The 14663-nt window shown below is 38.3% G+C and overlaps 1 protein-coding gene across 1 annotated transcript; it reads right to left on the reverse strand.

The window, feature by feature from the left end:
* Nucleotides 1-3410: 3410 nt before the first annotated feature.
* Nucleotides 3411-7748, reverse strand: LOC108319221 (lipid phosphate phosphatase gamma). The gene is made up of 2 exons (XM_017550269.2): nt 6931-7748; nt 3411-3729 (listed from the first exon to the last, which is right to left on the reverse strand). The coding sequence occupies exon 1, from the start codon at nt 7603-7605 to the stop codon at nt 6934-6936; it is 672 nt and encodes a 223-aa protein (XP_017405758.1). The 5' UTR covers nt 7606-7748; the 3' UTR covers nt 3411-3729; nt 6931-6933.
* Between the last annotated feature and the right edge of the window lie 6915 nt (nt 7749-14663).

Consider the following 14663-nt stretch of genomic DNA (forward strand, 5'->3'; position numbering starts at 1 on the left):
AACTTTATAAAAATCAATTTCATATTCATTAAGAAATGATTTTAAATTAGTTTTATTCTTCTAATTTATGATTACTAACTTAATAATACTAAAAATAATATAGTTAAATAGTATTAATTTAATTTAATAGTATGAACATTAATGTGACATCCCAAAAATACAGCATAACACCATAAAATCAGAAAATCACATTTAATAATATTTCAATACAGTTTTCCAACTAAAAACAAAATAAAACCCGAACGAACGCTCAAGGACGAACGTCCTTGAGTACAAATCCAACATAACGGACGAATGTGCAAAAGTCGCACGCCACACATAAGAGTTTTACAAATTTAAGATAAACGTACAAGAAACCTGACCGAACGGTTTACACAGGATAATTACTGAACGGTCGAATTAACTCAAAAGAAAACAAGAGATGGTCGAACGACCACTCAATTCAACTAAATACAATACTGGCCGAGCGATCTCACTGCTCGATCTTCACTTCAACATCAACCAGGCTCTCTTCATTCAATGCTTCTTCCAAACGCTCATCTCCCTCTGCTCACACCCACACGGATGATCATTGCAATGACAAGACGGACGTATAAGTACAATGGACAACACAAGGAAAACGAAAGGGTAAGCTTACGTAATTTAACTCATGCATCAACATATAATTTCTAGCAAACAGTTCATTTCACACATACATATCAACGTACGCATTCATCATACATCACATAATTTAACGCATGTACAAAATAAAACTCAACACGACTGACTGTCCGGACTGTATGAAATCTGCGTAGTTACAGGCGTTCACGCACCCGGGTGGTGTGGTAACTGACATCCTCATCAGCTGCCACCCGAGGTTAGTCCGTTCTTACGTCGCCCACGTTAACTTATGGACTAAGGACCTCCTGCCGTTCCCACGCATGACGTGCGTCCTCTACTTGAGAACGAGCACTCACGGAACATCAGGATGAACAGCCAGCATTAACTATCCACAGTCATACTTTACAACTTTCAACATTCAACCATGAGTCGTTCCTGCCTGGAACGCTCGTTCAATATTCATAACTTTCATATCATCTCAAATACTGTTCATCATTCATTATTCATCAATCCATAATCATTTTCATCATTCATAACAAAATCACCAAAAGCCGAACGTTCTGTCCCCAAAGATCGAGGACGAACGTTGTAAGTGAGACCAAAAGGACGTTCGTTTGAATCAAAGACCGAACGCTAAAAGCGAGACCAAAAGACGCTCGTTCGGAACGAAGACCGAACGCTAAAATCTGCAGAAAATTCCAATAGTACTGTTCATTGGACGAACGCTATTTAGTGGGAGAAGAGAACGAGCGCTCAAAACGATACCGAGTACTATTCGGACGAACGCTCAATTCAAAGAAGAGCACTATTAGGCCGAACGCTCAGTTGGAGACCGAGCACTATTTATAACGAACGCTCAGTTGGAGACCGAACGACACTTTGAGCGTACGTTCAGTGTAAGACCGAACGCCTTCCAGTACAATCGTCCGGTGTAAGACCGAACGCTATTCTGGGCGAACGTCTGGTGTAAGACTGAACGTCCAGTAACTCAGATTGATAAGTCTTGAAAATAAACTAAGAGAAGTTTGGAGAAGTAATACGAACGGAAATATGCACTGCTACGTATATATATACAAGTACAAAAAGAGGGAAGTTTATCAGACGTACAACATTTCTACAGTGCCAAACCGAACGCTCAAACAGAGCATTCTAGGGTGAGGACGCTCGTCCTCAACCAGGGAATTTATCATGTTGACCAACAAACACCGAACGGTCAGAGACCGTCTCAGTAACGAACGTAAAATATCATGGGAATTACAAAGAGAAGATCAAAACAGTGCTTGGCCGAACGCTCAAGCATGGCAATTTAGGACGAGGACGTTCGTCCTCAAACAGGGATTTATTAAAATGACAGGATCAACATTTCAAACCTTTTATTAGGGGAAAACCGAACGGTAAATGACTGTTCAGTACGAACGTACATGTTCATAAAGTCCTCTTACAATTCATTTTTCATTTCCAGTTCCTTTCTCATAGTTCCACTCTTTCACATAAAGAAAATCTCATTTTTCAAACGATTCATATCATGTACTTTCATATATTTCATTTCATCCAAGTAACGAACGTTCATGCATCCAAATCAACATATAATATTCTCATACTTTCAAAATAACGAACGTTCATGCAAATCAGTCATGGCAACATCATACAGTGAAATAACGAACGTTCATACCATCATTTCATCATTCATCATGCATCTATACAGTAAAATAACGAACGTTCACACCCACACATACAACAAAACAGTTAAATTAAGTAAGCTTCCCTTACCCGGAAATGACGAACGTTCACAGATTCTCTACTCAAATTCCAATAACAAGCGCTCGTTAATCCACTGTTCAGACGAACCCCAATAATGAAAAATCAGAACCGCTCTACTCTAAGAAATACGAACGTACAACTCAAACACAGCTAAGGACGAACATCAGAGAGGAAGGAAGAACCTACCAGCTTCACCAGTCGAACGTTCTCTCTGGAACTCCTACGCCGAGCGTCCTTCAATCTTGCCGGAGTGTGGAATGGAGGAGGTGCAGTGGTGATTTCTTAGAGAGAGAAGGGTGCAGAGAGTGAAGAGAGAAGGAGGAGAGAATTGAATCTGAGAAACTAAAGGAAAGAGGGTGAAGAGAGAGATCTATCAGAATTAAATTAAGAGGTGAGTGCTCCACTCAGCCGAACGCACGTCTCCACTATACCAGTGCGCGCTCGGCCGGACGCACTACACCAACCCACTCTGGACGGTCGACCACTGTACTTTTGCCACGCGTCTTCCACCATCGCCGACGCTCGTTCAGCTGGCCGACCCACTGTTCCCCACTACCGGACGTCCACTCTACGCTAGCCACGTGTAATCCACCACGCCGAACGCTCGCTCAGTCGACGCTCCACTGACGCTGCTGACTCACCCGGACGTGTGGCGGCTGGCGTCCATCAGTGGCTGTCGGGCACTGCTGTCGGCCATGTACACTACTGACGTGGCGCGCTCTCCTGCCGCCACGTGGACACACGTTTGTTTTTTTTTTTTTTTTTTTTTTTTTTTTTTTTTTTTTTTGAGTCCTCACAATTAACATATCAAATAGCAAGGATGAAAAGATAGAATCTTCTCGGCTAAACAAAATAATGGCTGGATCTTGCTAGCCATTTCGTGGCTTCGTCTTGTGCTGTTTTCAAAAAGGAAAGATGTGACACCCAAAACGTTTAAAGTAAGCAAAACATAACCGATTAAGATGCAAATCAAATCCAACGTCCAAATTTAAGCGAAAAAATTCATCCAAAACAATAGAGATTGCACAATATTTCAGGGGCTAAACAAATGTTTAAAAATTTATCAATATTCTCAATAAACCGTTAGCTATATTTGTGTCAATATATCTTCTTTTAAAATCCATGTAAGTAAACAAGATAGAATATTCATTTCTATATCTATAGCATCACGTCCATCTTTACACAGTTCTATTTAACAGACATCATTGTATCATGTAATTGTGCTCTTCCGCTTTCTTCATTGATACCATTTGAGTGACTGAGCCAATAGGCTTCTATAGTGGAGAGCTCCAGAGCAGAAAGCTATAATAATAATGCCATAAAGACCAACGAACAGAAATCCTAAAAGAAAAATTCGGAGCCATGTGCCTGAAAAACAGATAAACAAGCTCAGTTAGAACAAAATATACATAAGCATACGCAAGACTTTATAGTTATGATTTTCAATATTTCCGCCATCTGCATAAACTCAATATGATAATATTAAACTAAAATGACAGCATGCACATCGTAGTTTCAATGCCTTCAAATGAATGCATTAATGACAATAATTGTTGAGGAGACAACAAATCCCAAAGAAAAGTGGCCAGTTATGCTAACACTCAAAGGGAGATATAGTTTTGTAATCTTATAGCTATTGGAGCTGTCAGGATGGATTATTACAACAGAAATATAAAAACCAGCAAGTAAAAACATACAATTGACATATTAGTGGATGGCTCCAAGGAACAATGGTGTTTTTACTAACGGACTTCTTAGGTTCTTCAGGTTCTTCCAAACAATTTGTCAATATAAATTGTTGTTTTTTCCTGAAATTTACTTTCTGTGGAATTAGTGACCCTTTAAAATTCCATCTAGAGTTCACCAATCAAGTTCCTCCCTTTTAAATTAAGTTCAATAAGAGATCAATAATCACTATACAAAAGTAGCAGGATCCGGAAGCATGCCGTTGTTCACCACCATCCCAACCCAACTGATCCACCCATGTCAGCATCAGTTATTGCATCACATAAGCCAAATAATCTAGAAACACCCAAATAAATACTTCACCACACCCTGCTTATAAACATCAAGGTAGTCCCTTCTCTTCAACCAGTCAGCACCCTAAAAGCGGACCTCAAATGCATGTTACTGATTTTACTTTGAAGTTTATAAGCAACATGATCATTGCAGACAGCACAGTTCAACATAATATATTTAATAACTCCATACTTAAATGAAAAATTTAGAGTTATAGACCTTTTCAAATGTCAAATCTATGGTTGTTTGAATGCTTGTCTCCTCACATTAAAACCAGATTCATATAATTCTTAAGAGATGGCAACGAAAAAAAGACATACAAATGAAACACCTCATAAATATTCCATTACCCTGCAACTATTTATATGTGACAAAACTAGACCTTTTCAAAGCCTTCTTAAAATGAGAATACGGAAGAATTAATGACTGTAGATAAAAATTGTGCTAGTGTATATTAACATTTTCTTTTGTAGGGACAAAAACAAATTGCCCTGAATCAAACCATCTTTTATTTAAATTAAATTAAAATATGCCTCTAATTATCCATGACAGTAGAACGGAAAGGAAATAGACTTTAAAACCCAAAATATTACAAATAAAAAAGAAAACTGGGCTATTTCATAAGCATAAGACCAATTACACCAGAGATCAAGCTCCTTATTTTCAAATGAATTGAATATTAAGCGAAGCCTGGGTGATATATTAACCATGTTTTAACATGCATACCACGAAAATGATTCAGAATGAACAACATTCAATAAAGAATAACAATTATAATCAACGTCAATATACCTTTCCAGTCCCCTCGCCCCTTTCCAGTTCCCCCGCCCTGTGTAACACTAGTCTAAGCTAAGAAACACTTCAAAATAGTTACCAACTTTCGTACCCGTAGGGTCTTCACTAAAGTTTCCTTAGTGTTTGATTGAAACGAAATGGAGGGATAGGGTTAAAATCCCACACCGATCAATTTTAGCATCTCTCCAGAATTGGGGAACTTGGAGGGGATAGAAAGTATTACGCTAATTGAACTAAATTACCCTTAATTATTTAACTATTCCATGTACATGGTAGTAAACTCGTTTATTTCCCCTCCCTTCAATGACCTTTCCCTTGTGAACAAGACAATGTGTCCCTTGCATTATAATTCCCCCAGTCTCCTCAACTGAACTAAAAGTGCATTTGAGTACTGCCAACTGTATCTTACGTTTATTTTAAATTCAATTTTAAACTTTTATACACACAAATGAGAACATCACAATACTTAAATCATTTATAGCATTCTATCCCGTCTACAATAACTTGTGTCAATTTTAAAACGAATAAATTCCCTCTCACGTTTTAAGATTTATTTTTCATGTTACTAGTATATATTGTATTTTAGCCATGCTTCTTAAAATTTTAAAAATTTGTTGCATCCCCGTGTCCACTGGGTATCACATCTGTGTCACCTGGTATCAAGTCTGTTCTATGTTTCTAATTATGTTCTGATTCTTGGATCATGTATCAAACAAAACATAATTGAGAGCCACCACTTAGATTTCCTATTTTCAGGCCATGAAATTTGTCCATCCTACTTCAGAATGCCACAGGTATATAACAAACTTCATATCACAAATATAAAGAAGAAACATACTCAAACTATCATCGATGGAATGAGATTCAGAGAGGAATACCACAATATGCAGTAAGAGGGGTCTCGGTGTCCTAATCCTAATGGCAGCAATCAAAATATCGAATAACCTTGAGCTTCAGTTCACAATACCTGAAGCTCTCATTTTGACTGGTTCAGTAGTATGTTAGTCTATGACGTGCTTTGTTTTGCATGTGAACTTATAGCCTTGGACAAACTTCTCCACAAAGATTTTAGAAGAAAAAAAAAAGAAAAAAAATGAGTTTATACATAAGTTAAAATTAGCTTATGCAAGTTAAAATATAAAATTTAAAGAAATCATATAAGAGAACTTTAAATTAGCTTATGCATGAGCTAATTTTATGTTCCGGAGCAAGTTTAATTCCCTTTTTTTTCTTAGAAACCTAACGGAGATGTTTGTCCAAACAATACACTTAACCAACTAGAGGCATAAAATTCACACACAAAATGAGCATCGAAACAAACAGAGCAAGCATACCAGCAACCCATTATCTACCATCACAAACAACTAAAAGGTACACACTGAACAGCATTCGTTCACAAGATTAATCAACCAGTGAATACAAATAAAACAAAATGATGATCAGGAACATCCTTTTATAAAAAATATATATTTACATCTTTCAGTAAAAATAACACTAATAATACCCACTTGAGACTAGAAAGAGGCGGCATATGAATTTGATTTCAGTATGCCCGCACAATCATGTAATGAAACAAAATTTTCCAAGCCTCCACTTTGATCTTCAAGAGCAAAACAACAACTAGATTTCACCCAACAAACAATTCCAAACCAAATTCAAATCTCTCACAATTCCCAAGCCTCACTCAACAATCCTAAGAATTAGCATCACATTGAATAGCATACCCAAACGATAATCACGAAGATTTCAACATACCAATCAATCCGCCTTAGAATTACACGCCAAGTTCCGTCTCTCAGCCCTGGCCATATCATACTCAAACTCCAACACATTACTAATATGAGAAGTGTCCTTCACATAGAGCCTTCTCCCAAACGCGCTCTCTTCGATAAGAGGAAAGTAAGGGTGCAAAACGGAGTTAACAACCCAGAACCAAACCGCGCCGAGAAAAACCCCCAGCACGGTTCCGGCGAGGACCTGAGCAACAGTGTGGTAACCGAGGTAGACGCGAGAGTACATGGTGAGGAGCGCGAGGGACCACGTGAGGAGGTGGAGGAAAGGGTTGTCGCGCACGTGCCAGAAGGTGAGACCTTTGAGGGAGAGAAGAGTGAGATAAGTGGCGAAGAAGAACATGTACTGGCAGTGGCTGGAGGGCCAGCCGTGTGAGTCGCACATCTCCAGGAGTGCGCAGGTGGCGGGCCGTGCCTGCTGGACGGAGGTCTTGATTACTTCGTTGATGAACTGCGACAAGATGAGGCCGAGCGCGAAGAACATGCCTTGGAGCTCGCGGCGGAAGAGGAAGTGGGAGACGAAGCCGCCGAAGGAGATGAAGACGGGGACGAGGGAAATCCACGCCAGGAAGTGCCCTACGCGGTCGCCCTTCTGGTAGCGCACGTGCGTCAACGTCACGGCCTTCAGTGGCGGCGTCATGGTAGATCTGAAGCGGAAGACTGTGAGATGGGTTTTCGAGTTTCGGTTTGGGTTTGGGTTTGAAGTGAGAGACTGTGAGTGTGTGCGTGCGTCTGTGCTCGTTTGAGTCCTTTTCTTTTTTTTCGCTTATTAAAAGCAATAATAAATTTTAGATTAGTTTTAGGATAATTCTATATAAATTTTAGACAAGATTTAAGTTTTTAATGAATTCTGGAATGTTCAACTAGATTTATTAAATTTATATAATATATAAGTATTAAATATTTTTATATTTTTTAATTTAATTTTTGTTGTTTAATTTTCTAGTATCATGTAAATGTTACTTTGTTTAGTTAGTTGTTGTCATATTTTATTTTATAATTTATCATCTAATTATCACTTATATAACTATTTTAATTATTAATTTCAACTACATTACAATTCAATGTCAATACATTCATAACTTTGCAAGTAATATTTTTATTAGAAAATCGTCAACCAACTTTATTTACAAAGAATTTTGTAAAAAAAATTCAAAAAGGTTGGAGTCCTTCGAAAATATCGTCACATGGATCAATTGTAAGAACCTAGAAAATAAGGTATTAGAATAGATAAGTATATTAAAATAATAAGATCAAGTATTTTATTATAAAATAATCTTATAATATAAATAGAAATTTATAAAGCCCGTCTCATTATCTAAAATACCTTTTATCTCTCTAAAACATTATTATCTTTTCTTTCTCTCACATCTCTCTAACTTTTCTCATACTTGGATCATCGATTCAACGATCAGGAAGTGCCTAAACGATCCCTGAGTCGAGGGATACTTATTTGTCTGATCAAATTTTCGATTATAGAAAGTAAGTTTCATTCCTTTTTTCTTAGTTTTCCCCTGAATCTATGATCATGCAAAGAATCAACTTTTGCATGTGAAAAGAGTTTCCCTTCCATGATTCTTAGCTCTAATTAGGTTCTAAGGTTCGTTTCCTATCACAAATCGGTGATTTTTAGGTTATTCTAGAGTTCCTTGCAGTGCAAACTTCGGTCGGGTTATTTTCTATAACTGATGAGTGCATATTTATGCCCACATTTATGTTTTAAAATTAAAATTTTGATGGAATAATTGTGTTTAAATGGTTGATTTTAAGTGAACTTGTGATGATTGGAATTATTGGGTTTGAAAAATAAAGAGATGTAAAAAGTAAGTTTTAGCGCATAAATTATTCTTGGATGTTCTAATGTTTATTTGTGCAGCTGAGAATATAAGTTTTATTGGTTCAAATGGAAATTCAAGGCCCAAAATCAGATTTTATTTGCAGAATAATATACAGATGGGCTAAACAGGTAGACTTTACCCTTGCACCCCCTAAAATCCCTAAATACACTCCTATTTCTCAAACAGGCCAAAGACCAAGCCCAAACACTAAGTCATTTCTACTACACCTCCCTAAGTTTCCTATACACACCCCTCCTAAGCTAGACTCCACCAGATCATGCCACGTGTCCAAATCCTCCCCACACAGATCTAGCCAACCAGAACATGCCACCTCATGCCTCTTGCCACGTCAGCCCTGTCTTCTCTAATAGAGAAACCCTAATCCAACAGAACCCTAGCCGCCACCACCTTCACGCCGCGCCGCTCCGTCACTATCCGCCGCTGCCGCAACCTCCACGGCCACCGTTCATCTTCCTCACGAGATCCGTCGCCGCCCTCATCATCAACAGCTGCCACCACGACCACCATCGCCGGAGTCCGGTTCGTCTCCTTCGAAATCGCCAACACCAAAGCGCAACCTCCATGGCCGCCGTGAAGCCGTCGCGCACTCCTCCTCCTTCGTCGCGAAGTTCCCCATCATCGCCGCAACCAAGCGCCGCCAGCAGCACCACCACGAGAGCACTCTCTCCTTCACGCAAGAGTCGCCGCGCCGTTGCCGCGACCACCACTCCCGCCACCACAGCGCCTCCCCTCCATCAACATTGACCTCCATCACCTCGCGAGCTTCCTTGCCGCTGCCATCCAAGCTTCGCTCATCTTCAAACCTGCACTCAGAAAAACCACAAAGATCCAATTTTCTCGCGTTCTCACCATTGCCCAACATCCATGGCAGCCATCACACGTCTCCATCATGAACTTCTTCTCCATTGATCACGACGCATCACCTGCAAGAAGAAACCAGACAAAAATCCAATTCAGAAGCCGTGAGCCATCTCCATTCGTAAATCCTGGTACGAGAAGCAAAGAAGCGTTTTCCATTCACGGTGCAATGCAGGTCGCGTGACGGCGCAGGCAGAGGCGGAGGGGAAAGCCCTTTCCCCAATTCTGAACCCTAATTTTGGGAAGGAAGGAGCCTGACACGTGTCGAGCTCCCATTGGGCGCGTCCTCCTCTGGTCAAAGTTGGTCAATAAGCCTTCTCTGGTCAAAGTCTGGTCAACTGAGGGGCTTTCTTGCAATTTCAGAAATTCAGAAAGGGGTTAAAGTGCAGATAAGAGAAGTTTTAGGGCATTTGGACAATTTTAGAAAGTTAAAAAAGTTAAAAGATAAAATTCAGTTGTTAAATTAATTTAATTAAAGAATATCAACAGAAAATATCTTCCAAATAATGTTATAATTATTCAAATCTTTTAGTTATTTGGAAGATATAATATATCAACATAAAATATCTTATTAACAAACTATTCAAAGTCCAAGCCCAATCAAGCCTATATAAAGAGACCGAGGGACTTCACTTAAGGAATTCACTCTCTCATACTCCTCTCACTTTTCTTTCATCTTGTATTCAACTCCATTCATGGAGAGCTAAGCATTTAGGGCTATTCTGCTGTAATTCCCTGATGGATTCTGAGGTTACGTTAAGTTAATGCAATTGTTTATTTTGATTATTTATTTAAGTTGTTCTCTCTCTATGTCTTTCATCTCTCTATCTTGTTAAAAGCAAAGATTTTTGCATCATAATATGTTTCAATCTACATACATATTGATTATATGAGTTTTAGGGTTTCTAGGTTTAAATTGAGAATCTACTTTGATTTAATTTAGGAACTTTCATATGATTAAATGGTTTTTACTATCAATTGAGAATGTACTTTGATTGATTAGTAATAATGATGGACGAACGCCCGAGGAGAGACCGAAGACGTGACGCGGACTCCTCGAAGCTTCCTCCAGAGAGATGAAGACGCAGCGGAATGGAAACGAAACTCTAAATCGGGAGCTGACTCGAAGGAAAACTACTAAACTATGAACAGACTCAAGAAAACCCTAAGATCTAAGGTTTAAACGGTGGACAACCTAGATTGTTCGGTGGAAAGTGGATTAAACGGTAGAAAGGGGAAAACAATCGGTGAAATCGAAAGGCAAAGTGAGAATGATGAAGGAACCCTAAGTTTGGATGAATATGTTCGGTAGAGAGGTTTGTAATGGCTGAAACGAAGCAAAGAAATGAAGGAAGAAGGAGATGTGGTTCTGCGAGACGGAGAAATGCTCTCACGAGAGAGATAATGTGGATGTGCGTGTCTGATGTGCGTGAAGAAAGAAATGAGAGGCGCGGTCTGAACGTGGCTGATGCGTTGGAGTGGAGACGTACTGGCAGCTGACGCGTGCCGGATGTGGCAGTGGAGGAGAGGAGCACCGTGGAAAATGGAAATGAGAGTGAGAAAGGTGCTTGGAAGGTGGCTAGAGGGAGTCCTTGGACTCTCTAGCCTTGACTCTCAAAAGAGAATTGTTTCTGGTTTCAGAAAACTCAATTCTCATTAATTTCAAAAGTGCTAATACAAGAGAGGAGTTGGGTATTTATAGTAACCCATGCTCCTTAAGAGCTAAGCTAGGAAAAGTAAAAATACAAAAGGAGGACTACGTCAAGGAGGATTCCATCATGCCCTCCCTCTTAAGAAAAGATTTGTCCTCAAATCTGGCAATTGCCTTATGAAGAAGCTCCACACAATCTTTGAGAGCATGGCCATCTTAGAGTGGCCTTATTCTTTTAGATCTAGTTTTCTTCCTCCTGGATCAAACACGAATCTGCAATACACATCAAATATATCGTCGGTTAATATCAATCCAAGAAAGAATTTTTCTTTAAAAACAAGAGAATAAGAACTTCTAATACTTTGATTAGTAATCTTTGAAAATTTTAGAAGTCCAAATTCAATTTTATCTTGAGTTAATTGTTTTCTTAAAGATAACAATAACTCAAGATTTGAATTGTCATATTTTGAAAATGTTTTCATGACAATTGGTTTGAAAGAGAAGTCAAAAATTGAAAAGTAATCAATTATTGGAAAAGAAGTAATGATTTGGAAACCTTCCCTTTTAGGTTCCACAGTCTTTGAAAGAATAGGATTTGTCATCAGTAACAATTTCTCCTTTTCTTTCTTCTCTCTTTCTTGCCTTTCTCTCTTTTCTTCTTTTCTCTCTTCTTCTCTTCTTAATTCCTCTCTTCTTCTCTCTTCTCTTTTCTCTATTTGTTCTCTCTCTCTCTTTTCTTCTTCTTTCCTTCCTTCCTTTTCTTTTCTCTCAATCTCTCTTTCTCTTTTCTTATCCTTGATCTCCTTAAGTCTTGCCCCAAATTCTAATTCTCTACGAGGAAACCCATGATCATTTAAACTCTCAAGAAATAATTTTCCATCATCAATGCAATCCCTAATTAGTTCTAGGTTTCTTTTAATGCTTGAAGGCACAAACTTTCTTCTTATGCAAGCTTTTAAATCATGCCAATCACGTATGGAGGACTTTCTACCTTTCCTAACATGATATTGTCTTTGATTCCACCACTCACTTGCATGCTCTTCTAACTTAGAGAGATATATGCTAAGGACATAATATTCACTCTCTTCACAAAACCAAGGATTTATTTTATCAATTTCTTTTTCCCAAGCTAGGTATGTTAATGCACCTATGTCTTTACCAAAGGATGGAAGATTCCTAGCTTGTTTAAACATTTCATCAACTTTATCTAACCTAGAAGACCTATATGAACCATAAGAAGACATCTTTGTTTTTAAAAATTTTCTTAATCTAAAGGGTTCAAAACTTTCACTTAGACAAGTCCCAGGTAAGAGAGGTGAGCTAAAGAGCTGCTTAAGTACCAAGTCTTGCCTTGCCAGAAATGTCTTAGGCTACTAACTAATTACCCCTTAAACTAAAATCACCTTTAGAAACAAAGTACACAACTCAAACAATCACAAACAATTAAAAGACTAGACTCTCGGACTCTAATGTGTGAAAAGGCTTAGAGTTTAATCCCTTTTAGCCTAATCACCCCTAAACGTGAACACAAAAATCAAATAAACAAAAAACACTAAAGAAACCAGCGGACTCTAATGACCCCTACGAGCTACACAAATCAAGTTAATATTAAATTCTACTCCTATGGTGAAGCTTGTAGCTTTGGCTAACAAGACACATTCACCTATCTAGCTATGCTAAAATTAAAGCAAGTTAAAGTTGCCAAGAGTTTGAAAGAGCACCAAGGACTCTTCCAAAGAACTTGGACTTTATAAAAGGCCCTTTTACAAAACAAAAGTTAAAACCAACAGTAGGCTAAGACAAGCCCATTACAATTCAGATGAATCAAACAAATACAGAGAAAATAAAAAAATCAAAACCATGATGCAGTCCTAGACCACTTCTTCATCTTGCACGAAATCTTCCAGAGGCCAAATATTCCTTTCAATTCTCGGCCTAAATCAAGAAACTAGCTTGTCCAATCCTGCAATCACACATGCACAAAACTGCTATGAGTATTCACTTGGTTAAAACAGATTGCAAAAGAGGATATAGGGCAGTAAGAACTTCCCTTTCTCTTGGCTGCACAAGCTTTCCAAGCTTTCCACTAAGAATCTGTTGCTGCTCAATTAATGGTCTCAACTTATACTGCACAAACAATTCCAACTAAAATCAGCAGATCAAACAATTCTAATCCTACTGATTGCAGGCCATACTAAAGAATTTAAGCATATCAAAACAATTTGAGATAAAAGAAACTCCCTTTAGTTCAGATGACTGCTACTGTCTTCACTGAAACAGCTCACAATTTACAATATGCTACAGTACCATCAATATTGCTTTTCCCAAACTACACAGAAAATTCACACTAAATCAGCAGTTCATGCAGTCCACAATGAACAATTTTAAACCAAAGCAATGTAAACAATCAGAAGCAATTAAAGTAAATGACTCCCTTCAATTCAAAGCTTCCACATGAAGTGCTTAGGTTTTTGTCTTCTCAGTAAATTTCTGCTCAAGCTAAACTCTCAAGTATCAGCTCTGCACACACCAAAATCAAACCAGATTTCATTATACACATGCAAATGGTCATTATACCAGAATCAAAAGGATATAAGTCTACGCTGAAACCAAACTGATTAACAACCACCCTAGTCTAATCAAAATCAGATTAATCCAATGCAATGCAGAACAATTCCAATTCAGATTCAGATTGGCTAATCCTAGTGTACAAAAATTATCATACCATATCAACTTCCAAATAATGCTAAGCAATACAAGCTATAACAGGAATAGTTCAACCAAAACAGAAGCAATTTAAGGTGAAAGACTCCCTTTAGTTCAACACTCCCACAAGAAGTGTTTCTGCCTCTAGTTGCTTAATCTATACTCTGTTGAGGTGCTATAGCTGTATCAGTGAAGGTTCTGGTCTGCACTCCCAAAGCCCATTCAATTCAAGTTTCATGAGACTCCTTGTTCAACTTCTTCACTGTTGCAGCTTTTTGTAATTCACTCTTGACACAAAACAACCTATAAATGGAAATCAAAACAAAAACTGCACAAATCTAATTGGTAAGCACAATTCAGATTCAGAACTGAAGTAAGAACACACTCTCAACAAGGATATTTGGCTTTAGATGCAGCCACACAAAGCTCACAAAAATCAGTCTCTCTTAAAGCTTAAAGCACTCAAAATGGAAAGGTTTGGAAGGGAGATTCTCCCTTGGCAGTACAAAGATGGAAAGTCTTTCAGACCACCACCACCTAAGATGCTACCAAGCACACAAACCTTCTTTCAAATTCCAGAAACCAAAGTGTAACAACTTCTCAAATAGGCAAAGGCTAGACAAG

The sequence above is a fragment of the Vigna angularis genome, chromosome 3 (assembly GCF_016808095.1).
Source record: "Vigna angularis cultivar LongXiaoDou No.4 chromosome 3, ASM1680809v1, whole genome shotgun sequence".
NCBI lineage: Eukaryota > Viridiplantae > Streptophyta > Magnoliopsida > Fabales > Fabaceae > Vigna > Vigna angularis.